Here is a 27,220-nt window from a genome sequence, read left to right on the forward strand (position 1 = left end):
TACGCAAGTACGTGCGGCGATTATGAACGAAAGGTACTTAAAGATTATACGGCGATATTCATACGAAAAACACAATTAAAAACAGTTATTATTCTCAAAGCACACATCTCAATAGATCCATCGGCAAGATTATATGACTACAGAAATGGCTTTGAGTAAGGGCAGGAGATGGTGTGCTCTTTTTCCACGAAGATCTTTATCTTATACCAAGTTTTAATTAATTGTGGACCAGATCGCCTGATAAGGATCCGTTGGGACACACCATTCCCCACGTGAGCGTAGCTCTGCGGAAGGTGTCAGGAGTCAATTCGTTGAGGGATCTGTTGGTAATTTATGTGATTAGAAGTACCATCACAAAACAAAAGGACTTAGAAATAAGGAATATTATGAATATACTTATAAACGATGGACTGTTATCACACGATCGATGCTTCCACGGCCAGATGGTTCACGTTTGATTGTCTTTCTCCCTGATCCAAATTGTGTTGAATAGACAGTGTTCGGAGTTGATTCTTAACGTCAAACAGACGCCTGGTTTGTCGTGTGGTGAGGGGGCGGTGCGCGTCATACGTATCAGTCGGTTCTCCTGTCACCGTGGTGAACCGGTTCGGATGACGCAGGTCTTCCAGTTGACACGCCGCTGCAGTTGCGGAACTCGGTCGGTAGATGGCGCCCACAGCTCGCTCGCAGCGTGCACGGTGATGTTGAGTGTTGACCCGGTTGTGCAGCCGGTGCTGGCGAGGCACGGTGCGGCACGTAGCCGCGTCGCCAAACAGCGACCCTCGCCGCCCCGGCAGGCGGCAGAGGCCTCCGCGTCGACAGAGGCCGACCCACGCAGGGGCGAGTTGAGCTGTCAAGCGGGTCTTGCCCACCTGCAGATGAGATGGGGAGCCGAGCTCCGATGAGTTGAGCCCCGATGGGCCGGCTCCGGTGAGCCGACCGAACTCGGCTGAGTTCCGGACGAACCGAGTTTCCAATGTTGTAGCGTTCTCTTTTATGCCAAAAATCCCTTCACTTGGACCCTCCCCACAAGGCGGAGCTTCTTCCGATTTTTGCTGTGTCATGATCTGTCCGTATTATGTGTGTGTCCGTACGCGTGTCAGTGTGTGTCCTTGTGTGCGTCATTTACGGCATATTGTCCTCTTTCCATAAAACACCAAAAAGTAAAACAGACAAAACAAATGTCTCGAAGGAGGCGTCTCTCTGTCCGCCTCTCTGTCTGCCGGTGCGAGAGGGAGGGCAAGCTTCCCTCCCTGCATCATGTCCCCGACACACAAGGGAATGGTTAAAATGTTTTAAGTTAACACGTATCCCTCACAGTTTGGTATCGCACCACCCGCAGCCATGATTCTGTATGTAACCCAAGGTCTGTGTCAGCTTTCCATCGTAGTGTTTGACTCATGTCAAGGGAAGGTGTTTTCCCGAGCGTATGCACACTCCTACCCCGCGCTGCAGGGAGACAAAGACGGCCGGGATCCCTTTCTCTCTCTGACCCTGGGTTTAACATCGCTTAAGTCATGCAGTTTATGTTTAATAAAGTTGTGTCAGTGGAGTATAGTCCACGGTGAATGGCGTTAACACCAATGTTATGTATGAAATTAGGTATTGTGAATTTTCCTTTTAACTTAACTCTTTGCTGACATGCTGGCATTCCAAGCCCCGGCAGTCTCTTCCCCCCGCCCGTATTTCTGCTCGCGCGGGGTCCGCCACCCTTTGCCCCCACTCTCTCTACCCGCCCGTTGTTGCCAGGCTCTTTAGCTTACGTTGCAGTTTTGCTGTGCGCTTGTTTTTTTTTCTCTCTCTCTCTAACCTTATATTAACTCTGCTTATTATTCGCTTATGTCTGGAGGTTAGATAATTCATTTTGACTTAGGAAAATTCTGATTGTCATGTGCTTCGGTAAAATTGTATAGAAATTATTAAAACATGGAAATAACGTTTGATATTGAATTAATAGATGGGTGATGGTTCATTGATGTAGCTTGTGGCCTGGTTGCCAATTGGAGTGAGCGTGAGGGTCGATAATTTAGCCTATTCCTGTTGTTGAATTTCGAACTTTACGTTACTTTAATAGTAATGCAGGATAAATGGTTGGCTGTTTGGCTTGGCTGTCTGCGGCTAGCGCAAACTCTCAGTGACCCTGGCTTTGTGTTTACGTCAGTCTCTTGCAATTCGCTGCTCTGCACTCTGTCTGTTCCTTTGACCCTGGGAGTTTGTAACTGTCAAAATCGTGTCAGTAGGTCATGGTAAATGGCTTTTCATGACCTCCACATACCATGCTGAGGGCCTGGGTTGGTGTTGTTTTTATTCATTATTTTAAAAAACAATAGAAATATGTATCGGAAAATTACTTGTTAATATTAAGATGGAAAAAGGGCCTATATACAACAGGGGGGGAGGGGCGGTGGCGGCGGGCGCTTGCTAGGCTCAATGCAATGTCGAGGTCTGCTAGGCCACGACGAGAGGGCTTCAGCAGAGAGAGCGTTCGTGTCGTTTCGCTGTTCCTCCTCCGTTAAGGGAGCGCAGGCCGCAGTGGTTGGTTCGCCATGTGTACGTGTGTTGAACTTCCTTCGCACCGTACGTAGCCAGCCGTGCTCATCGGAGGTCCGTACGTTGGGTTGCATGTCCGCAATCGCACACTCCCCTATATCTTTGGGTCTCTGCGTGTCTCTACGCATCTCTGTATCTATCGCCATGAGCTCACGTGCACTTAAAATCCGTGGGTCTCTGTGTGTCTCTCGGAATCTCCATGGTAAGGCCCACAGGGCTCTTGCGATTTTGTTCGACGCGACCTGGCGACCGCAAATGGTCGCTCAACGAAAGTGGCTCATCGTCGCGTGGAAATGTATAGCGGTCGCCAAATATTCTTAAACGCATAGAGATGCTTAAAGACCCATAGAGACCCATAGATTAAACTAGACCATTTTATTTAACAGGTAAAGCCCACACTGAGCTATTGGCTTTTTCAGAAGCGACCTGGCCACTGCAAATGATACATCAACAGAGTGGCTTATCGCCGTGTGGACATTTACAGCAGACAAATACTCGAAACCCGTCAGGTTGATTCTACATGTGGAGGTGAAAAACCAGAGGACCCGGGGAAAAATCCACGCAACCACGGGGAGAGACGCGCAAACTCCAAATATAAAGCAGCAGGCGTCTGGGTCAGATCGAACCCACGACCTCTTGTATACCAGGCGAGGTTGTTAACATCTAGCCACCGTGATGATAATTAGAGAGACGTGCAAACTCCAAATAGACAGCAGCAGGCGTCTGGGTCAGATCGAACCCACGACCTCCTGTATAATTTGCGGGGTAGTTAACGTCTCGATGCCGCAGCTTTACGAGTTTGATTCCTGGCTACAGCCAACGTCGGTGGCGGGCGATACCTTGACCGTACCCTCCCCACCCCCCGCCTTGCACTGACCAGTGTGGTGAAGTGTGGTCAATCGACAATGCTGTCGGGCGGCCTTTATTCAGCAGGAGATTAACAAAAGGGACCTATAATTGTGAGTCGACGTTGACAGTGAAGGAGCAGCCTAAATGTGGAGGGGAAATGTGGATGGGAAAACCAGAGGACCCGGAATAAACTCCACGCGACCACGAAAAGAGAGCGGCCACAAACTCCAAATACGCAGCAGGGCAGCAGGCGTCAGGATCGAATCCACCTACCTCCTGTGTACCAGGCGAGGGAGTTAACATCTCGCCCCCATAGTAAACACGGACCAGTAACTGAATGTCAATACGGGGTGAGGTTTCGTTATACATTTTTTTTTAATCCAAAAAAAGGGTTAAATCCGACACGATAATATTACAACTCAATACGCATACGGACCGCTATGGCAATGCTACGTTGAAAACATTATATAAAGTCTACAATATTTATCTATGTAACACTTTGAAATACCTAAAATATTAATACATCGAGAAGAATGCTATATATAGCAAGGGTTACTTTTTCCGTTTAATGCATTAATTTCATTAAGATGTCATGTGATTACTTTGAGAAAGGTTACACTTCACACGACACACCAACACTGGTGGTGGTAGTGGTGATGCTGGAGGGCAAAGAGGAAGGGGGGGAGGTAACATCTGTTGCCATTTCACAAATCCCCCCCCCCCGCCGACATCTGGAGCCACCAACAGGGCAACGCGTCTTAGTTCGTGGCGAGCCCCTACGCCCAAGCAAGCCGGCGCAGCCACGAAGTCCGCGGACGCGCGGCGACATCCCCGCGGCGACATCCCCGCGGCAGGGGGGGGGTAAAAATAAATTCCACGCGGTTGCTGCAGCTCCGAGCATCGGTCGTCCGTCGCTTGCGTGCCGTCGGTGAGGTGAGACACTCGAGCAGCGGACGTTTCAGTTTGCTTTCGGAGCTTCCCGCTTTCGAGCGTCACTCCCACGACACCGACCCCCCCCCATCCCCGTCCGATACAGAAGCCTCGTTTCGTAGCGACAAAGATGAACACCAGTCCCCCCGTTCTGACTCAATAACGCTCGCCTCATCCGGTACAGAAACCTCTCGGTTCCGAATGGATGTCTCATCTGGTACGGAACCATCATAATCCAATGCAGAACCACAATTTCATTCCATGCAGGACCCTCGGCTCAACCGATACAGAACCATTATCTCATAAGATACAGAACCATCATCTCACCTGATGTAGAATGTTCATCGCAATCGAATGCAGAACCGATCCAAAACAAAATCCCCCATCTCATCTAATGCAGAACCCTGGTCTCAACCGATGGAACGTATCGTTCCCATGATGGATAACCCCTCTTCCATCCGATACACAAACCTCATCTTTCATTCCACACAGAAGCCTTAGCCTTACCATACGGACCCCTTACCATACAGAACAGAGACCCCCTCCCACCACCGCCACCCCCCTCGTTTAATCAAATTCAAAAGGACCATTAGAACCGGATTCTAACCGAATACTCAAACCGTCAACTCAGCCGATACAAAACCATCATTTCACCCAACACGGAATGATTACCTCATCATCTCATCCCATAGAGAACCCTCGTCTCATCACGGGGGTGAGAGGGGTGGGAGGGGTGGGCTCAGAACCTCTTAGATTTGTCGTCTGCTGCAGTGTTGGGCCACAACTCCGCTCCCATCGATGAGCGGCGATAAAGAATCCTACGGAGCGCCTTAATTTGAAAAAACACAACGCACTCGGGGTTAATTAAATACCGTCAAAATGTGTACACCTCGGGTTAGTTCGCGAAGACATCGACGGCTCGTTAGTTGCGACGCGACTCGTCGCTTCGTTGCAACTCTACACAAAGGAGAGCAACTGTAGCCCCCCTCACCGTAATATCTCAACCCCCCCCCCCAAACCCTCCACACGCACAGCAATACGTAACGAGCATAACGGAGGGGTTTCTTAAATTTCCCTTTTTGAAGGGTTAGATCACGTGTAAAAAAAAAAAGTCGTTCCTGCCACCGCTGGCCACCAACGCGACGCAGATCAAATCGGCGAGGAGATTTGTTTGAGTCGCGTCGGAAACAAACGTCGCGCCGAATCGTCGCCCAAGCTGGGCACGCACACACGGGGGGTTGCGTCGGCGTCGGCGGCGGCGGCCCCTCGGGGTCCGAAGGGTGGCGTCCGGTCAGGTCTAGCGCTTGGCTCGGGAGTCCAATTCTGGATCCGCGCAGACCGGCAGGCCATCGCCCACCGGCGGGCCATCGCCCACCGGCGGGCCATCGCCCCACCGGCGGGCCATCGCCCCACCGGCGGGGCCATCGCCCCACCGGCGGGGCCATCGCCCACCGGCGGGCCATCGCCCCACCGGCGGGGCCATCGCCCCACCGGCGGGGCCATCGCCCCACCGGTGGGGCCATCGCCCACCGGCGGGCCATCGCCCACCGGCGGGCCATCGCCCCACCGGTGGGGCCATGGCCGGGAGACTTGAACCGAGCGGCAGCGTCGTGACAATTGCGACGACCCATTTTATATCTTACGCGATCTAACCCCCAATTATCTAGTTTTTAAAAACCCTCTATTGTGGATAACTATTGGTCGCGAAAGCCTTACTACTACTGCTGCTGTGTGTTAAATATGTATGAGGTTCAGTAAGCCCCCCCCCCCCGCACCGCCCCCCCCCCCACGGTGACTATCAGTGGATAGGCAATACATTATTATAAGTTAACGCCTTCTCGGCTTTATGATAACATTCCTCATCAGCTGCAGATCATAATACAAAGATCGATTTCCAAGTCATTCGTGGCTAAACTCAACTACATCATGAGACCTCCCTCTGCCAGTACCAAAATATAATAATAGGGGTTTTTCCCATTTTTTCTGGCAACAAAAATGAAACCTTTTTTTTTACGAGGAATCATGTTACTGCATTATGACCACAATACTTGTGGTCAAAATGCAAACATTTTGCAACATTTTGACCACAAGCATTGTGGTTAATGCACACATGATTATTACAATTTTTTTTAAAAAGGTTTCAGTTTTGTTGCCAGATAAAAGGGGGGGGGGGGAAACCCCTATTTTATTAAACTAAACTAATTGGCTGCGTTTCAGGAGCCGACCTGGCCGTCCTCACAAATGAGTCGCGAGTTTTGTTGCATCTCCCGTTGGTTAGGCGAAGTTACCTCGTTTTATTTTTAGTCCCGTCCTTGCGATGACGTCGTCCAAGCTGCTGCTCTATTTAAGACCCGGAAGCAGGTGGATTGCTTCACTATTCTGGCAAATCGCCCGATGATGCTGGTTGTAATTACCAGCGAAACGTCACAGTGCTCAACTTGTAAATGTTGTGGATTTACTCTCCAACACACCGGTGGGCTTAAGTAGTATACTACACTATACACTAGCTACACGATACACTACACTAGTAACTAATTGGCGTTTTGTTTACGCGACAAATCCGTTACTAACTGCCTGTGTCGGGTGGTGGAGGGTTACGACACATTTATACTTCACGCGATCTAACCCAAAAACCTTCATGATGAATAATATTGGTCGCGAAAGCCTCCTGCTACGTCTTAAACCTGCCACGTGTTAAACTGTCCTAGTTTGTTGCTGTCCGTGTCGTCCGATCTGCCTCATTTCGATTCGCCCGGTCGAGCCTGACGGTTCATGAAAAACAAGGATCGGTGTTTTATTACCCTTTGCTGGCAATAATACAGTAGTGTTAAGATGTACAAACACCAAATAGGCGACACCTTTTGCAAGGAATCAAGGACTGCATTAGCCACGCACAGCGCCTGTGGTGAACATGCAAAACAAACCCTGATCATAATGTATGGGGGCATTGTCTTTGATCGGCCTACACCAGAGGTAAGCAGCCTTCTCTGTGGCCCAGTCTCACCACCGGTGTCAGACCAGAGGACGACCGCCCACAAGGCGAACAGTACAGAGACAACGTCACACGTATCGGAGCATTTAGAGCACGGGGGTGAGCAGCTACAGCATGTGGATACACGTTATCAAAGTATGAACAATAAAAAAAATAGGTTTTACCCTTTGTCTGGCAATAAAACAGTTGGTGCGTGTTAAGATGTTCAAACACCGGATGGAAACGTTTTGCGAGGAATCAAGTTCGCATCAAGCGCTCTCTGACGTGTCACTGGGTGAGACTCGGCCCTAATGAAGGCTGTCTCTGTTGTAGGCCAATCAGTTTCAATGACAATGCCCCATATATACCGTAATTATCAGAGCGTGTTTGTGTGCATGTTCGCCACAAGTGGTGTGTGTGCGCGTGGTTAATGCGAACTAGATTCTTTGCAAAACGTTCCTATTTGGTGTTTGAACATCTTAACACACACCACCTGTATTAATGCCAGAAAGGGTAAAAAAAAAACCCATTCTCTTGTTTTTTCCCCAAGCACGGTCCCCGTTTCCCCTGCAACGTTGCGTGTCGGATCGACAATGTGATGACGAGTGTATTAGGGAACACGTTTCTTCACAGCGCGGATGCGAATTGGGTAGAACGGCGGTGGAGCGAACGGAACTACGTCACAGTCGCCCGCACGGCTGCCCTGGGGTGCAGCGTCGCACGAGGCACTGGGGATGCTGCCGGATGCGTCGCGAGGCCCTACCCACGCCGCCTCGAGTCTTGGGTCAGCCCGCGTACGCGTCTCGCACGTTGTCGCGGACCGCGCTTGTACCGCCGCGTTACGGGAGAACACGACGGCACGCTGAACTTCTTTCGCACCGCGCGTAGCCAGCCGTGCCAAACGGAGGAGGCGCCGTCAATCCGCCGCTTCGTCTTTCTCCCGTGTGGCCACACGAAGATCAACGGCCGCAGACTCCATTGCGGCGATTTGGCCACCGCCCCCCCCCCTCCCCGCCACCATACACCACGTCAGCCACGGCGGGACGTTCGGCGAAGTTGGCGGCGGTGCCGGGACCGCATCGGATATCATCGGATATCGCTCACCACGGCGGGCTATCAAACCCGGGTCTCACTTGAGGTTTCGCGCCGTTGCGGGTACACCGCCGTGCCATCCCCCCCGCCCCGCCTCCACCGCCTCTTCGTTCTCAGAAGCGTGCGGAGTTCACAGAGCGCCTCAAATGCGATCGCATCTCAGGTTGTAAGAAAAGACGAGCGGGGGGGGGGGGGGATAGGAGCGGCCGAGTTACAGGAACCTGCGGGAATACGTCGGCTCGGATCCCTTTTTACCGTTCCGATGGCGTTCCCCACGGTGAGCGTGCGTCGTCGCTTCTCCTTCCGATGCCCATTCCGATGATGTGTGTGCGCGTAATCGGAAACGGAACCAGAAGATGAAAAAAAACAATACTCAAACAAAATTCCTTTATCGGCACCGAGGCTCCCACAAGGCCACGTGGGGGAGCGGCGCGTGCGGGGCCGCAGGCTACCGTAGAGCGGCGGCGAGTCGTGTCGCTGCGGTTCTCTCGTGGCGAGTGACGGCGTCTTTATAAAAACAAGGGCGCCGCCGCCGTTGCCGAGATTCGGCGGTGAATGGGGGACGCCCCGCCGCCGCAACCCTGCCGCAACTTGCAGGGCGTCCGGGGGGAACGGGAGATAGGCGTCTCACGACGCTGGGTCTAGGACAGAGGTCGATTTGTGCGCAGGACGAAGGGGGCGGCATCGGGAGCGCTAAGAGCGGAAGCCAAAAGCCGCGGACGTCTGCGGCCTTCGGTGGACGGGTGGCGTGATCGGTGTGAACGCGTTAAGCGGGTTCGAGGTTGGACACCAAGCAGGGGGGATCGGTGTGTATACTGCACCGATGATCTCCTCTAATAATAGCCAAAGCAGTGTTAACACCCGACACTGCTCGAGAACAGCGTTCTAATACAGGTCGGCTACATCTGCTATCGGGGGGGGGGGGGGGGGGGGGGGGGCCGTAATACTGCCCGTGCTGTACCACGGGGATAAGTTCCACATGTTGGGTGGGCTTTCGCGACCAACGCTATTCACGACGGAGCTTTCTGTCGGGTTAGATCGCGGCAAAGTATGAGCGTGCCGCTCACCCGCCGCCGCCACCACCCGACACAGCCGACCAGCGAGGGATTTTTGACACGCGTGAGTGAATGGAAAAAAAAATGCGCCAAATGAGTTACTCGCTTCAGCCCCGCCGGTTGTGTGCTGGGAGAGTGAATCCACGGCATTGACACTCGGAGTACGGTGCGACGTTTCCGCTGGTCGATTACACCCAGCATCAAAAAAACAAAGCTCAAACCGGGACCCGCACACACCAGCCCCCCATCGCTTTAACTCCGCCCACTTGAACACAGTCACGCCCACTCGACCACTTAGCACCGCCCCCCCCAAAGACCCCTCCCCCCGCCCGTATAGCCTTAACGGACTGTTGGGGCGAGTGTTGTTAGCGAGCAGCACCTATGAAGGCCGGCACGTTACATGAGGGGGTGGGTGGCCAACACCGCGCCCGGCCGCCTTTGTCTCCCCAGTGGCGAGTCGACCTAGGGGGAGGGCCATGACCAGTTCAAATAATCGTCACCGGTGGTGTTGGCCGTAAGCGGGAATGGAACTCGGGTCGCCGGGTTCGTAGCGCCAACAGCTACGCCGCCGCTCCAGACCACCACACATGCAGCGAGCGTTGTCGCCGTAACAGAGCGAGCAATTCGGACGCCCATCAGAGATTTGCCCTCCCCCCCACCACGCCCGCCCCCCCCCCCTCCCTCATATACGGATGAAAGTGTAGGCATTGCATTGGCCAATATATACACACACACACATGACATGGTCATTGTAAGATCGTGAACCGAGGTGAATTTGTATCGATTCAGCTCGGCCGATCCGGCACCCAAGCTCGATGTCAAGTGAGAATAAAAGGAACGAGGGTTAGGAGCGGCCCGAGTACCGGACCCTGCGAGAAACGGTGGCCGAAAACCCCTCTCCCGCAACCGACGACGTTCCTGACGTACGCTTTAACGTCGGCGGTTTTCCCTCCGATTCCGTTCCGACGCTGCGCGCCTACGTGCGCGCACGCACGTCTTGAAAACGTCGGTTCATTGGCAATCGATTCGCGAGGCAGTCGATTGGCGAGACACCTGCGTCGAGTAGCCGTGTGCCTGTCGGCAAGATCTGTGGCTGCCGTCGCGCTCCGCTTTTACCGGAACCGCGCAGCACCACCCCGCCCGCCGCTCACAGGCCTCGCCCCACACCTCTGCCGACCACACACCTCGGGCGGTTGCCCGTTACCACGACCCCATTTCCTGACTCGGGAGTCCGACGGGTCTTCCGAATACTTTTGACGGGCCACACGTCAACAACAAATGTCATTCGCCTCTCGGTCGCGGTGACGTCACCATGGCAGCTGCGCCAGGCTAGGTGGGCGTTGAGGCCACGCAAAGTGTCCAAGGCTCGCTACTGGCAGGAGGTCACGGGACAGACCCAGGGTGCCGAGGGTTGACTAACCGAGATGACTGGCAGATGCGCCACCAGTGCCCCCTGCTGTGCCAACTTCCTGTGTTTTAGCCGCCCGACGCTCCGCTCGTTGTTGCGAGCGTCGCTCCTCTGCCCTCCGCTGTTATTGGGAGGCTTCCAACTGCCCTTCACGAGCCTCCTCCTACACAGAGGCCAATCTTGACACCACCGGTACCGGCCATCGGCAAGTCCACTCGGCTCCACATCCTCCTCTACCACATCAAGTCCATCTCATCTCTAGCCCATGCCGCGCCCGTTGAGCGCCCCTCTCTCCGGCCAAACAAAAGACACGCACACAGCGCTGTCACCTGTCACCGCAAGAGGCCCCCGCCCCGGCAGAGGTGACGGAGCGCGCTAATACGAGAAACACCGGGCGTTGCCGAAGCGAAACGATTCCCCCGCCCACCCCCCCCCCCCCCGAACGAAGGACATTGCTCGTGGGACGTCAACTCGATGGTGTGGCTCTCACCGGGACGGTGGTGGCTACGGTGCAATGTGGCCTGCGAGTCGAGCGCTGTGGAGGTATAAATGTGCTATGAATGTCCAAATGGTGGGCCACTTTGCTGAGCTATCGCTGGTGGCCAGGTCGCTTCTGAAAAGGAAGTTTATAACCTCGGTGGGCTCTGCCTGGTAGGATGGGGATGGTTTAGTTGTGATTGTTTGTGTTTGAGTGACTTGTTTACCTTTCTTGTACTTTACACTATCGTGTTTTTTGTGTACTGTTGTTGTAACGTTCTTACCCGCCCCTACTGAACATCTGTAAAAAAAAAGCTTTATAGCTCATCGGATTCCACCAGTATAAATAAATATTCTGATAAACTATTAACTGTTTTTGTTTTGCCAGGTAAAGCCCGCTAAGATGTGCAGCTCTTTTTTCAGAAGCGACCTAGCCATGAATGCTAGCTTAACCAAGTGGCTTATCGTCACATGGACATTTCATAGCAGCCGAATACTTTAGATTCTACGTGTGGAGGGGTAAAACCGGAGGAACCGGAGAAAAATCCACGTGACCACGAGGAGAGAGACACCGTGCAGACTCCAGATATACAGCAGGCATCGTCAGGGTCGGGATAGGAACCCATGAGCTCCCGTACACCAGGCGAGGTGGTTAACATCCCCGCCACCCATGACGGCTGCTGGATCACGGCCCGAATGTTGCGGAAAAACTCCCGAGGGCGTCGGGAAGGCGCCGTGACCCCTCGGCTCGCCAGCAGGAGGCGGCACAGCGAAGTGTGTGCTCATCTCCATCAGTCTCATTTAAGCTTGGGGATCGAGCGTTGCCCCCCCACCACCCTCACAGGCATGGGGGGGGGGGGTTTCTCCGGATTCCTCCCACGCGTATGAACACTCGACAGTTGGGTGGTGAAAAAAAACACCTCAAGATATACAGAGCAGAACGATAGCCCCTGTGAATGACTTAATCGCTTAACGACGGGCCCTCCGTAGAGCCCAACGTGTTCGCATACCGACCATCCCCCTGTTAACGACGGGCTGTTTGCAGGTACAGTAAAGATCAATTAATGCATCGATCCGCCACGTTTCTTTGAATATTACGTGTTCATAACGCCGTTAGTATCTTTACGTGTTAATATCCATTGTTTAAATACTTACGAAAGTCACGTTTTTGGGGGTGAAAAAGGGGTCACTTTCGACGCCACCGGAACGAATTGGGCCTTTGTAACGTGTATTTCCCCGACTCGCCTAACGACCAAATCGCTCTGCGGACATGCTTTCGTGGAACCAATTACCGCCATCAGGAGTGGGGGGGAAGGAGATTCTACTGCATGCGCCTTCGTGCGTTGCGGATTTGCGCAGCTTCGCAAAATGCAGTCCCACATGAATGGCCCCTCCGGAAATGGGCACAGACTATTATTATTTTTGTTTGCATTCTGACCACAAGTATTGTGGTTAAGTCAGACATGATTCCTCGTAAAAAAAGGTTTCAGTTTGGTGTTTTAACATCTCAACACCTGTTTTGTTGCCAGAAAAAAATGGGAAAACCTATTCTCATACTATTATTATTATTACAATCGTTATGAAATGACGCCAAGGAGGGCCATGTTCGGATCGACGGGCTGTGGGTTTCCCCGCCCATTCTCTGCGCACCGAAGGAGACCCATTTGCCCGATAACGTTTTTGAGAAACCGATTTGAACGATGACTGGCGACAAAATGTTTAAAGTCAACAACCGTTAACTTTAAAGTCGTCGGGGGGGGTGGGGGGGGAGCTAAAAAAATGCAACTGCGGAGAGGGCCGCGTATACACACAGGGAGAGGAAAGTCAACGGGTGGCCGACATTCCACCCCGCGTCGTCACCTTGTTTAACACCGGCTAGTCGTGTAACCAATCACGTGACCGCCTATCAAGTGGCCGAGAAAGAGCCGTGGGGGGGGGGCGGTCCAGGTCGCGAGGCTGCTGACTTTCGGCGGCGGCAGCAGCAGAAACAAAACCCCCAAAACACGCACAAAAACCTCCGTCTCCCGTCTGCCACTTAAATTACGACGATGACGCTAACGACGACGGTGGCGACAGGACCATGGCTACAGCGACGACGACGACGACGACGACGACAACAAAACAAAGACGATCCTCGCTCGACCATCGCGGGTGCCGCAGAGAAGCAGAGAAATCAAAACCCAAGAACACGGCGGGCGGAGGCAGGGGCGGTGGTGATGGGGGACGGTGGGGGAGGGGGCGTCACGGTCCAACCATTCCCCTCGCTTCCCTTCCAAACGACGTTCTCTTCTCCTCCCTTGGTCCCCCCGCACCTCCCCCCCCCCCCCCCCCCACGGAACAGCCGCGCCGATCGGCGCGCACCGTTGACCGGTTCCTTTCGCTGGCATCTCCGCCGCGGGCTCGGCCGTTCCCCCACTCCCCATCGGTGAGTTGGGGGGGGGGGGGGGCGGGGGAAGGAAAAAAAATATCGGGCGAGGCATCGACACCGCCGTTCTCCTGCCTCTGACGGACGGCCAGTGGGGGGCAAGGGGGTGAGACGGCTAGTAGGGGGGGGGGGGGGGGTCACCCTTTGCTCTCGTCCCCCTCCGCGGCCTCCACCGCGGCGGCCCACGCCAGCTCGGCGCGTGCGTGCGACCGCATGTGGTGCTTGAGGTTGGAGCTGAAGGAGAAGGCCTTGCCGCAGATGTCGCAGTTGTAGGGCGTCTCGCCCGTGTGCGTGCGCTGGTGGCTCTTGAGGCTGTAGTTGCGCGCGAACTCTTTGCCGCACACGTCGCAGCTGTACGGCTTGGCGCCCGTGTGCAGCCGCCGGTGGGTGACGAGGTGGCCGCTCTGCGTGAACGCCTTGCCGCACTCGTCGCAGCTGTAGGGCGTCTCGCCCGTGTGCGTGCGCCGGTGGATGCGGTAGGAGCCGCGGCGGGCGAACGCCTTGCCGCACGCCTCGCAGCGGTAGGGCGTCTCGCCCGTGTGCGAACGCTGGTGGGCGCGCAGGTCGCCGCTCTGCGTGAACGCCTTGCCGCAGATGTGGCAGAAGTAGGGCCGCTCGCCCGTGTGCGAGCGCACGTGCACCGTCAGCTGGCCCGACCACGCGCACCGGAAGTCGCAGCGGGAGCACGCGTACGGGCGCTTCGATATTTCGTCCCCGGCGGCGCCGGCGGCGGCGGCGGCGGCGGCGCCGGCGCCGGCGCCGGCTCCGTTGCGCTCGCTGCGCTTTGAAGGCGGCTTGGCGGCGGCGGCGGCGGCGGCGGCCTTGCCGTCGGCAGGGGGAGCCCGGGCGCGTGACTTTCGCACGCGCCCGCCGTGCAGGATCGGCCGGCCGGGACGACGTTTCGGGCAGCCGCCCTCGACGATGTCTGCTGAGAGGCGGGAGGTGAGGGGAGGGGTGCGGCATGTCACGACCACAGTCGGGGGTTGGGGGAGCAGAGGGGGGGCGGGGGGGGCAACCACTTGAAGTATTTTTTTAAAGAATATTTGTTTATACTGCAGGAGCAATCCTATGAGCTATCATTTGTGATGGTTGCTTCCGAAAAAGAGCCATGCAGCTCAGCGGGCCTCGCCTGGTAAAATATAAATTAGTTTACAGTTTGTGTCATTTATCGCCAACATTACACCATCATACGACGACATCGTCTTAACCATCAACCAAGGTGTAGAACGGAGAAATGGAAATTCAGAATCATCATATTTATTTATAGCTGGTGCAGCAATCCGATGACCTACGAATCTCTTTTTCACAGATGTTCCGTAGGGGTACGGGATCAGAACATTACAACAACAAACGATACACGGTAAACAAACCGCATTCCAATATATACACACACACACAAGTAAAACTAAACAATTGTTTTGATCTTACCAGGTAAAGCCCACTGAGCTATTAGGTTATTTTTCAGAAGCAACCTGGCCACGAGTGATTGCTGAACGAAGTGGCTGGCTTATCACGTGGAAATGTACAGCAGCAAAATAACGTAAACGCACGTTTCTAAACGCGGAAGAAAAAACACCCGAGGACCCGGAGAAAAATCCACGCGACCGCCACGGGGAGGGAGACACGCAAGCTCCAAATATACAGCAGCAGGTGTCAGGGTCGGAGTCGAATCCCCGACCTCCTGCACACCGGGCGAGGTTGTTAACATCTCCCCACTGCGTAGCAGGGAACCCGACGCGTGAAACGAACTGCAATACGTGGTGCCGAGTGAAACGGTCTCGGTAACTTTAGAGCTCACCGCAGGATATTTGGACCACTCCACAACAGCACCAGACCTCATAACACCACAACCCCAACAGCATCATTACATCACTAGTTAACATCGTGAGATGTTAACTACCTCGCCTGGTATACAGGAGGTCGCGGCTTTGATCCTGACCCTGATGCCTGCTGCTGTATATTTGGAGTTTGCGGTGTCTCTCTCTCCGTGGTCGCGTCAACTTCTCTCCGAGCCCTCTGGTTTTTGTCAACCTTCACGTTTCAGAATCGACATCGCGCGTCCCAGGGTTTTTTGGCCGCTGCCATGAATTTCCACATGACGATGATGAGCCAATTTCGTTGAACCATCATTTGCGATAGCCAGGGTCGATTATGAAAAAAAGAGAGCTCTCCCCCCGTAGCTCATCGGGCCCTTACGTGGCGAAATAACAATAAAGTTTTGATACGACTGCGACCGCACAAACGTTGAATCCATACTCTTTGGTTCTATTCGGTAAAGTCACGTAGGTAAAAAATAAAAAGATTTTTGTTGTTTTATTTTTTACCTACGTGACTTTACCGAATAGAACCAAACAGTATGGATCCTTGCAGTCACGAAAGCTTCAAATCTAGAAACGTCGAATCACCGCTTTCACCCCCGCCTGAAAGTTCTGATGTCTGTAACCGTCTGCCTAGCACTGAGTTGACGATAAAAAAATGTAAAGAAAAATAATAATTACGATACGAATTTTTTTTTTTTAAAACGACGATAAGAAAAACAGAAAATCACGTACCTAGACCGCCCTGTGCTTCGTGTAAACCACCCAGCGCCCCCTCGAGGTCACCCATCGCTGCTCCTGGCACGTCCCTGCCGGAGTCGGTACCTTGGCCGGGCTCCTCTGCCAGGGGCAGGATCCAGTGCTCTTCGTCGTCGAGGGCCGTGGGAGACGGAGGGAGGAACTCCCCGGCCTCGTCTGGGAGGGGAGGGAAAAAAAACCCCAAACGAGCACAGCAGCAAATCTCCGTTTATATTTTGACCGACGGGAGGCGACGTTGCCCGTAACAGAGCGTCAGGTTTTTTGGGGGGTGGATCGCGTAAACACCGATGCGTCGTTACAATTGTTAACGCTGCCATGGGGGTCAACTCTCCAACTACCGATTCACTCACTCGCCCGCATCGCCCATTCGCTCACCCGCGAACACACCCAATCGCCCACTCAATCGCTGGCTCATTTCACCCACCCACTCTCCTACTAATCACCCACCCACTCACCCACTCACTCCGCCTGCTGGCCGAGTCACCGTTTAATAAAGAGCGGCTTAGCTCGGCGGGCTTCACTCGGTGGAGAAATTAACTTCTGATTCCGATTCTGAAGGTGTGCTTATATGCATCTACGGCTGGAAACATTAATAACGATAATCGTCAAACTCAGGCCCGACGAGTTTCAAGGTGCGAGGCGCTCATCGATGCGACCACCGGCACCTGGGCCCCGTTTTTTTTTACGTGAACGGCGCTCTGCACAATTTTTTAAACCGTCGGGGTTATTCGCAGCCAATAGGACGACGATCCACATTCACTGCTAACAACGGTTCAATATAACATATCATCTTATCTTTAAAATAATTTAAATAGCACCTTATATACACATGTGCCACTGTTAATTCTGCGCCTTGGTGAAGGCGTTATCCAAGGTGCCATACACAGAATTAACAACGTAGTGGCGGAGATGAGGTGAATGAAATGGATGAAAGGAAGCGATGGGGGGGTGGGTGGGGGGGTAAATCTGTGATGCGTGAATTAGGTGAAAGCGAAGTTGTTGACAGTAAACGATGATGAATGGAATTAATTAATGGGGAATGAGTGACATACATCTAATGAGAATATGAAACAGTAACGGTGGTGGTTATGAGGTTGAGATTAATGGTGGGGGGGGGGTCGTGAGGTGAGCTTGGGGTAACGAGAAGTGAGTTTTGAGTGAGGAGCGGAAACTTAGTGAGCGAAGGGTGACCGCATGTGGAGGGGGGAGTTTGTTTCAGTGAAGGGGGTGGCCGAGAAGATAGAGAGAGAGAGAGCGGAAGTGTGGCTTGAGCACGAGAAGGAGGAGGAACAGAGAGAGACAGAGACAGCAAAGAGTGCGAACGTAGAAAGGGGCGAGAAGGCGACACGTAGAGAAGGACGCACGAGTTTGCAAGGCACGGTGGGGGCGAGGACCACGCAGGGATTTGTGGACGTATGCTTCTTATATTGATTCGATTTGACAATTGAATCGGAGTAATAACGGACGCACGAATTAAGATTCATTATCCTCACGCCATGCACCACTCACTGAGGAAGCCTAAGCTGTGCATGTGTTCATCCTCCTCATCTTCCTCGTCCTCCTCCTCTTCCTCCTCCTCTTCCTCCTCTTCTTCTCCGGCGGCGATGGTCGACGCGGCGCCCGCGTCACACAGCCCTACGCCATCCATGGCGGCGCTCCGACCCTACGCGGACCACGACGGTGGCGGCGGCTGGCGGTTCAGACCGCCGAGCGGCGCCAAAGGAGCACGTCCGCCGGGCTTCCCAGCGGCAAGTCGCCGGCGGAGAGCGACGAGGAGGAGGGGGATGAGTCGGTGGTCGTGGCGGCGGCGGTAGCGGCGTTGTCCCAGCGAGGAGGAGTCCCGTCGTCGGGAACCGGTTGAGGTGCTGGGAGACATCGGGGCGGGGAGGGCGGAGGAAGAAATTAAATTGCGAGGTCGACGAGCCGGAAGACCCCGTTGTACGTACGTGGGTGTGTACGTTGAACTTCTTTCGCACCGTACGCAGCCAACCGTGCTAATCGGTGGTGCGGGTGGGAAGGACAACAAACTAAACACAAAAAGCAGTTGTCAAGAAATTAGTTTTTAATCTAGATGGGTCAAAAGTGGCGCAAGCTTCGGTGGCTTCCTAATATCGGAAGAGCGTTCCAGACGGCCGCACCATCATCGACGACAACATCCCCCGCGTTCTCGTCATGCAGGTACCTCCTTAACATCACCATCATCATCACCACCGTCGTCATGTGGATTTAACTTCTTTCGCACCGTGCGCAGGCCAACCGCGCTAATCCCAGGTGCAGCTTGACAAGGCTGCTCTGCCAGGCTGTAATTGGTCCCAGGTTGGGAGCACTGGGCACAGCGGTTAATCCGAGCCAATCGCTCGCAACAGTGGCGAGTGATATCCGAACCGATCGTGAGCTACCCCCCCCACCGCCCGTCCCCCATCACTCACTTTCATTCAGAGAAGTTCAGCATACGTACATCCACGCGTTCACCTGTGGGGGGTGAATTACGGTGGAACAACTTCCCTGAGCGACACGCCACGGGGGGAGGGGCCCTTCGACAGGCCGTGGATTGTATTCACGTTACTTTGAACTTCTTTCGCACCGTAAGTGGGCGCCACGGTGGCTAGGAGATGTTAACTGCCTCGCCTGTTTTATACAGGAGGTTGTGGGTTTGATCCCGACTCTGACGACGTCTGCCGCATGTTCGGAGTTTGCATGTTCTCCCTCGTGGCCGCGTGGATTTTTCCTCTGGGTCCATTGAGAAAGATGCGTGCGTTTAGAGTATTTGTCTGCAATAAATGTCCACGTGATAAGCCACTTCTCGTTGGGCTGTCATTCGTGATGGCCGGCTCGTTTCTGCAAAAAGAGCTACATAGCTCAGTGGGCCTTACCTGGTAAAATACGAAAAAATAGTTAAGTTCAAATAGTTAAAAGTTCACGTAGAGACAACCGTTGACAAAAGGGTGCAAAATATTACGTCAATTTATAGACGAGTCTCTGGCGGGCCCTTGAGAGAACCTGTGTGCCGTTCGATCGTGAACACGAGCACCGTGCAAAAAACATTTTTTTTTTGTCTCGGTTACCCAACTGTGCGTCTGTGGCTGTCCGATGTCCGCAAAATGTACCGTACACAAAACCGCTCTAAGTCTGTTGCGTCCATCTGTGCGGAATAAAGTAAAACCGCGCTATGCTTACCCAAATAGCCCGTGGTTTGGCACGGTAAACCCACACCAAGTTAACTACACCTAACACATTTCAAGCAATTAAGTAAATTCACGGAGTGCTGTGTCAACCCACCGCTGGATTAATGCCTCCCCGCGCTTCGTCGATGTGGCCTTTGCTCGACCATATTTCACCACACTTCACCCCCATTCCGAGACATCCAGCTAGTTTGCAGGGTAAGGTGTCCCCCGTTCACCGCAGAATCTCGGAACGCGTACAAGCGGCCCGGCGTTAATTTTATTTAAGAGAGGCCTAGCGGCAGCACCGTTGTTTTTAAAAAGACGCCGTCACTCGCAGCAAGGGATCCGCAGCGGCACGACCGGGTCCACTCTACAATAGCCGGAGGCCAAAACTGTGGCAAACGCCCCTCCCGCACGGCCTTGTGGGAGCCTCGGTACCGATAAAAATTATTTTATTGTTTGTTATTCCGGTTCCGTTCTGTTGATGTACACGTACACCATCGGAATGGAATCTGTGCGGAATAAAGTAAAATCGCGCTACTTTTACTCAAATAACCCGCGGTTGCGCACGGTAAACCCACGCCAATGTAACTGCACCTAACACAGTTAAAGAAATTAAGTAAATTAATAAACGGAGCGCCGTGTCAATCCACCGCTGGATTAATGCCTCTCCACGCATCGTCGATAATGGAGCCTTTGCTTGACCATACCTCACCACGCTGGTCAGCGCCGATGACGTACGAGTCTGTCATCGGCAGAAGTTGAAGAACAAGGATGGGAACAGGTGACAAAGCCTTTGTCCGTTGCAGCACCAACGTGTTGGAACAACCTCGTCGCCTCCCCTTAACATCATAAATCTTCCTTCCAGAAATACCCTGAAGGAGAAGACTGCCGCTGGATGCAACCGCATTTGCGAATCCGATTTGTAACTTTCATCCTTAACAGCTCGTGTATCAATAGTTAAATTTGAATGTGCAATTCTCTTGAGGGGCCGTGTTTGTCTTGATGGGGTCTGGGACTGTCCCTGCTGTTGTTTTGCTGCCTTGCCCAAGATTGGGAATTAGTGTACTTGTGAAATTTTAACTTTATTTTACGTATTTATTTTTAGTGATTTATTTTCCTTGCCTATACTTTGCACTGCCATCGTGTTTTTTGTATTGTTTTGCTGTTGTAACCTTCTGAGCCTGTGCCACTACTGGACATCTGTGTGGTAAAAGAGCTTCACAGCTCATCGAATTTCTCCAGGATAACTCAAGATTCTGATTCTGTTGAGAACAGCAAAACTCTTGACCGGTTTCAGTGGCTAGGATTGGAAGTGGGACTCATCCCTCTCGCCTGGTTAAACCGAAATCAACGTGAATCGTGTAAAAGGCACGCACTCTGCTGGGTTTCCTGATGTTATTGGCTAGGGCACTCCATCAGTCACGTGGCATACATCACGTGACTCCACCCACGCACTCCCCTTATGTTGTGTAGACAACTGAGTTGGTAATTATAGCTCACCGATGAGCTCAAATAGGGCTCCAGGGTGGCAGGATGTTAATAACCTTGCCTGGTATACAGGAAGTCGTGGGTTCGATCCCGACCCTGACACCTGTGTATTTGGAGTTTGTATGTCTCTCTCTCTCCCCGATTTTTCTCCGGGTCCTCCGGTTTTTCCCTCCACATTCAAAATCAACATGGGTTTAGAGCATTTGGTTCCTGCTATAAATTCCCACGTGATAAACCACTTCGTTGAGCTATCATTGGTGGCCAGGTCGCTTTTGAAAAAGAGTTAGACAGCTCACTGGGCCTTACCTGGTAAAATACTTTTTTTTTTAAATACACAGAAACATCAATCAGTCGTCTTCTGTCATGACACAGTGGCGAGATGTTAACTACCTCGCCTGGTATACAGGAGGTCGTGGGTTCGATCCCGACCTTGACGATGCCTGCTTTTTCTTTGCAGTTTGCGGTGTCTCTCTGCCCGTGGTGGTCGTGTGGATTTTTTTTTCTCTCTGGGTCCTCCGGTTTTTCCCTCCACATTCAGAATCAACATCAGGCGTGTTAAGGGAGTATTCGACTGCTGTTATAAATGTCCACCGTGACGGCAAGCCACCTTTGTCGGGCAATCATTTGTGACAGCCAAGGTCGCGTCTGAAAAACTGTGCGCGTGGCTACGGCCGGCTCACTGATGAGCACAGACACAACAACAACAACCGCCATTCGCCACTAAGTGGCGGCGACGTCACCACGGCGCTTGTGCCAGGCCATGTGCACGTGAAGTGTCGAACGCCCGCTGGCAGGAGGTCACGGGGCAGACCCAGGTGCCGTGGGTCGACTGAGATGACTGGCCGATGCACCACCTGTGCCCCCTACCGTGACAACAACACCACCACCAACACACCACCACCGTCGCCCTGAGTCTGTTTAACAACTTGCGCAAAACCAGCCACTTGCGAAAAGCCGGGCGGTCTGCGTGCATCGCTCGATGATCATAAAAACGTAGACAAAGCCCACGGCAAGGCCGTTCGTTCCGCATGCTGTGAGGGTTTCTCATTTTTAACACGGGAGAGAGGAGAGAGAGAGAGGAGAGAGAGGTGTTCGGTTCCATTTTATTTCTCATGCAATTCCCTCAATATATCTATTTTTTCCGGGCACCCAAATGCGTGTTTTTTTTTTTGGTTTAGTTTGTTAAGCCGCGCGCTTTGACGGCGAAGGAATGGGCAATAAACTCGAGCCAGAAACATGGTGGGCACATGATCAATGAGGACGTTTTTGAAATGTGTTCAAACTAACGCATGCATGCGTGATTCGCCGCCGTGCACTTTTCGACGCGCCGGGACGTGGAGCCGACCTTGTGGCGGATACAAAATCCATTTCTCTCGACAAACCACAAAGATAAGCAGCACGACCGTGCGGCGGCGGCGGCGGCGTCGGTGGCTCACCGACGAATCCCTGCGACGGTGGAAACCAGCCGGGCCCCGCGGTTTGCACCACGCGCAGGTAAATTCCTCCGATCGCGCCGCGGCTTTTGGTGGGGGGGACGGGGTGGGTGGGGAGGGAGGAAACACAACAAAAAAAACTGATCGCCGACCTTGAAAGCGGATCTACATCCACAGGCGTTTTTTTTTTTAGAGACTGTGGGGTCGTTTATGTGAGAGAGATAAAATCATCTTATTCGTGTCTCACCTCGTGTCATGTTGTTAATACACGGCGCCGAGCGTATATAATGACGACGATAATTATAACAGCAACGATTTAATGACGGAAATTATTATTGTTATTGCACCAAAGATCATCTCGCCGAATACCACGTGACAGACCGACGAGCCCCGTGACCCCCCACCAGCCCCGTGACCCCCACCAGCCCCGTGACCCCCCACCAGCCCCGTGACCCCCCACCAGCCCCGTGTCCCCCCACCAGTCCCGTGACCCCCACCAGCCCCGTGACCCCCCACCAGCCCCGTGACCCCCACCAGCCCCATGACCCCCCACCAGCCCCGTGACCCCCACCAGCCCCGTGACCCCCCACCAGCCCCGTGACCCCCACCAGCCCCGTGACCCCCCACCAGCCCCGTGACCCCCCACCAGCCCCGTGACCCCCACCAGCCTCGTGACCCCCCACCAGCCCCGTGACCCCCCACCAGCCCCGTGACCCCCCACCAGCCCCGTGACACCCCACCAGCCCCGTGACCCCCCACCAGCCCCGTGACCCCCACCAGCCCCGTGACCCCCGACTGAAAGGGCAGCGACGTCGCAAGGTCTCAACGCGAATTGCCACCGAGTTCACCAAAGACAAAGGTCCCCCGTGTAGCCTGTAACAGACTGTAGGGGCAAGTGCTGTTAGCGAGTAGCAGCACCTATGAAGGCTACCGGCACACGAGGGGGTGGGTGGCCAGCACCACCACGCCCGGCCGCCTTTGTCTCCCCCAGTGGCGATGTTTACTACACACCGCACCAGGTGCTCATTTGAGGCTGAGTCGACCTAGGGGGAGGCCCATGACCGGTGGCCGTGAACGGGAATCGAACCCGTGTCGCCAGGTTCGTAGCGCTAACCGCTGCGAATAACGATGGTAATTATAATAACAGCAGCGATTAATAGCGGCAATTATTATTGTGGTTGTTGTTGTGCCAAAGATAATCTCGCTGCACCACCGCTCCCCCCCACACACCATCACCACCATCACCAACAACCATCACCACCAACAACAACCATCACCACCAACAACAACCACCACCAACAACAACCACCAACAACCACCATCACCACCCACCACCACCAACTACCATCACCAACCACCATCACCACCAACAGCAACCACCACCACCAACCACCATCACAGCCAACAACCACCACCAACCACCACCACCACCAACCACCAACAACAACCACCATCACCAACCACCATCACCAACTACCATCACCAACCACCATCACCACCAACAGCAACCACCACCACCAACCACCATCACCACCAACAACCACCACCAACCACCATCAAAACCATCTGTGGCAGCAGCAACGGCCCCGATTAAACCTAAACCACAGCAAGCCACCACCACCACCAACCACCACCACCAACCACCATCACCACCACCATCACCACCACCATCACCACCACCACCAACCACCACCAACCACCATCACCACCACCACCATCACCACCACCACCACGCATCACCACCACCCACCACCACCAACCACCATCACCACCACCACCATCACCACCACCACCAACCACCACCACCACCAACCACCATCACCACCACCAACCACCACCAACCACCATCACCACCACCATCACCACCACCATCACCACCACCACCATCACCACCACCACCACCAACCACCATCACCACCATCACCACCACCACCACCAACCACCACCACCATCACCACCACCACCACCAACCACCATCACCACCACCACGCACCACCAAATTCACCAGCTCCATTCACCCAAGTCTGCACTGAGCAGCGGTGGTTAAAGTACGGCCACAATCGTGGATCACAAAACCCAACAAACCGCACGGCGTGGAGAGGAGGCCATGGATGGATGGATGGGGGGAGGGGTTTAGGGTTGTTCGCCCATCCAGCAGTGGACCGATCACGGTTTCACTGATGATGTCGATAACGATGTTGCTGTTGTTGTTGATGATGCACCATCAAAGCGCACTGTCCCGCGTGGGTGAAGTATGGCCAACGCACCCGCAATGTCGTGGAGGGGAGGGAGGGCTCGCCCCTCCCACCCCCCTCCCTCATCATCATCCAGCAGTGGAGTGAGGGGCGTCTGCGTGCGTGGGGAAATATCAAACAGAGATCGACTCACGGCTTGCACATGCGACGAGGGCGGCTCCTTCGAGGCGCGTGAGTCTGTGCTGCTGCTGCTTGTTTGTTGGTTGTTGTTGAATTGTTGTTGTTGTTGAATTGTTGTTGATTGTTGTTGTTAATGGAGAGCGCGCACTGTACCGCGAGACAGTACGCGCGCTGGGAACACAATGGCCAAGAGGGAGCCGGGGCCCCGGAACGCGCATTGAGGAGGGGGAGGAGCCCCGGAACGCGCATTGAGGGGGTTAGGCCCTGGAATGCGCATTGAGAGGGGAGGACCCCGGAACGTGCATTGAAGAGGGGGGGGGGGCGGAATGTGCATTGAGGAGGGGAGGGAGCCCCGGAACGTTCATTAATGAGGCGGCCACCCCCGGAACGTGCATTGAGGAGGGGGCCCCGGAACGTGCATTGCGGTGATGGGAGGGCCGCACTCGCTCCATGGGGTTTGAGTGCAGCTGTAAAGCGAGCGGCTAGATGCAAGCAGCGCTTGAGAAAGACGAAGCAGACTACTCACTCGAACGCCACAAGTGGGTACCATTGTGGCCGTAACAACCTCAAACCTATGTGTGAGTCTATGGGTCTCTATGTGAGTCTATGGGTCTCTGTGTGAGTCTATGGGTCTCTGTGTGAATCTTTGGGTCTCTGTGTGAGTCTATGGGTCTCTGTGTGAGTCTATGGGTCTCTGTGTAAGTCTATAGGTCTCTGTGTGAATCTATGGGTCTCTGTGTGAATCTATGGGTCTCTATGTGAGTCTGTGGGTCTGTGTGAGTCTGTGAGTCTCTGTGTGAGTGTGGGTCTCTGTGTGAGTCTGTGGGTCTCTGTGTGAGTCTATTTGTCTCTGTGTAAGTTTATAGGTCTCTGTGTGAATATGGGTCTCTGTGTGAATCTATGGGTCTCTGTGTGAGTCTATGGGTCGCTGTGTAAGTCTATAGGTCTATGTGTGAATCTATGGGTCTCTGTGTGAATCTATGGGTCTCTGTGTGAGTCTGTGGGTCTCTGTGTGAGTCTGTGGGTCTCTGTGTAAGTCTGTGGGTCTCTGTGTGAGTCTGTGGGTCTCTGGGCGAGTCTATGGGTCTCTGTGTGAGTCTATTTCAGTTTCAGTTTATTTATGTTGGTATAGCCCTGTGAGCCATTCGGCTCGTGAATCGGGTGCAACCACAACAAACAAAAAAACAAACAACACGAACAAGAAAACATCTTAAAGTGACTATGACTGTGCAAACAGAAAATCCATGAAAAAAACTGCAAAATATTCCTGAAAAAGCACCGTACACCAATGCTGTATGCAAAAAAATCCCAGTGGGATGCAAGTCAAACAACAACAACCACAAGACAACTGAGATTAAGGCCATCAGTCTAACTCCGTACTACAACAAAACAAACATGTCCAAACCAAAAAACTTTTCGAAAATCACCAAAAAATAAAGCCATAATTGCAACGTAACAGTGATCATAGGGACTGTGACCGAATTTTTACAATAAACTACATAAATAACATGTAACACCAAATCCTAGAGCCATAGCTGGCTGCATGAGTTTTTCCACAACAACAAGCATCAGTCGGAGTATCAAATTTTTCAATGCACCTTTAAGATCAGCACGCTAAATCAAAATACAGAAAATACTTTGCAGCGTCATCCAGAGCGAAACATTTTATTTTATTTACGCCAATGAATAGTGGCAGCTAGGGGTGTACAACTCCTCTAGAGCAGTTTTGAGAGTAGATCTCATTGGTAGCGATTCAAGTTGCAGTTTATTGGCAATAGCATTCCAGACCCTGGGGGCATCAATAGCAAAGGCCCTTCCTCCAGATTTTGTACGGCAATAGGGAATGTGAAGCTGGTAAATGAGCGAAGACCTGAGGTCAAATTTGTTCTTTGAAACAGAGAGGAGATCCAGCAGGTAGTCTGCGGATTTTTTTGTAAGTACATCGTGAATAAATAAGATCTGGTGCACAAACTGTGATCTCTACATTGACCCAATGTAGAGATCACAGTGGTGAGTCCTATATGGGCAGTTCAATGTATATCTCAAGGCCGAGTGATAGATGGAATCAAGCTTCTTAAGTACAGTACTTGGGGCTGAATTTTTTCGATTTAAAGCTTTCGTGACTGCAAGAATTCATCTTCTTTTGTTCTTTCGGTAAAGTCACGTACAATGAGAATAAAATAATAAAATAATAAAATAAAATAACGCAATAAAATTCTCACGACGTTTCGGCCACAACACAAGCGGCCTTCATTAGGTGAAGGGACGAGACTATTTGGAGGACAGGGCTGGAGAGAACACAGCCAAGCTCAGACCGCGACCTTAAAGCTGTGTGAGAAGAAACAGAGCGCCTTGACAAAGGAATTAGCATAGAATTTAGCATTGCAATAGCTGAGTGATTAGCTTGTGACTGGTCATAGAAAT

General features: G+C 53.1%; 1 protein-coding gene across 3 annotated transcripts; it reads right to left on the minus strand.

Annotated features, from left to right (window-relative positions):
* Positions 1-3,755: 3,755 nt before the first annotated feature.
* On the minus strand, positions 3,756-25,039 carry LOC116942985 (uncharacterized). 3 transcript variants are annotated; one of them, XM_032955562.2, is made up of 5 exons: positions 24,810-25,039; positions 22,425-22,507; positions 17,843-18,198; positions 16,310-16,489; positions 3,756-14,682 (listed from the first exon to the last, which is right to left on the minus strand). In XM_032955562.2, the coding sequence occupies exons 3-5, from the start codon at positions 17,979-17,981 to the stop codon at positions 13,895-13,897; spliced, it is 1,107 nt and encodes a 368-aa protein (XP_032811453.2). In that variant the 5' UTR covers positions 17,982-18,198; positions 22,425-22,507; positions 24,810-25,039; the 3' UTR covers positions 3,756-13,894. The 3 variants fall into 3 exon arrangements, with proteins under 3 accessions (XP_032811453.2, XP_032811433.2, XP_032811444.2); XM_032955542.2 differs by having other exon boundaries at positions 3,756-14,685; XM_032955553.2 differs by lacking the exon at positions 22,425-22,507 and having other exon boundaries at positions 3,756-14,685.
* Positions 25,040-27,220: the final 2,181 nt, after the last annotated feature.

This window comes from Petromyzon marinus, chromosome 1 (genome assembly GCF_048934315.1).
Source record: "Petromyzon marinus isolate PM22_M1 ecotype Great Lakes invasive population chromosome 1, UKy_Petmar_22M1.pri1.0, whole genome shotgun sequence".
Lineage (NCBI taxonomy): Eukaryota > Metazoa > Chordata > Hyperoartia > Petromyzontiformes > Petromyzontidae > Petromyzon > Petromyzon marinus.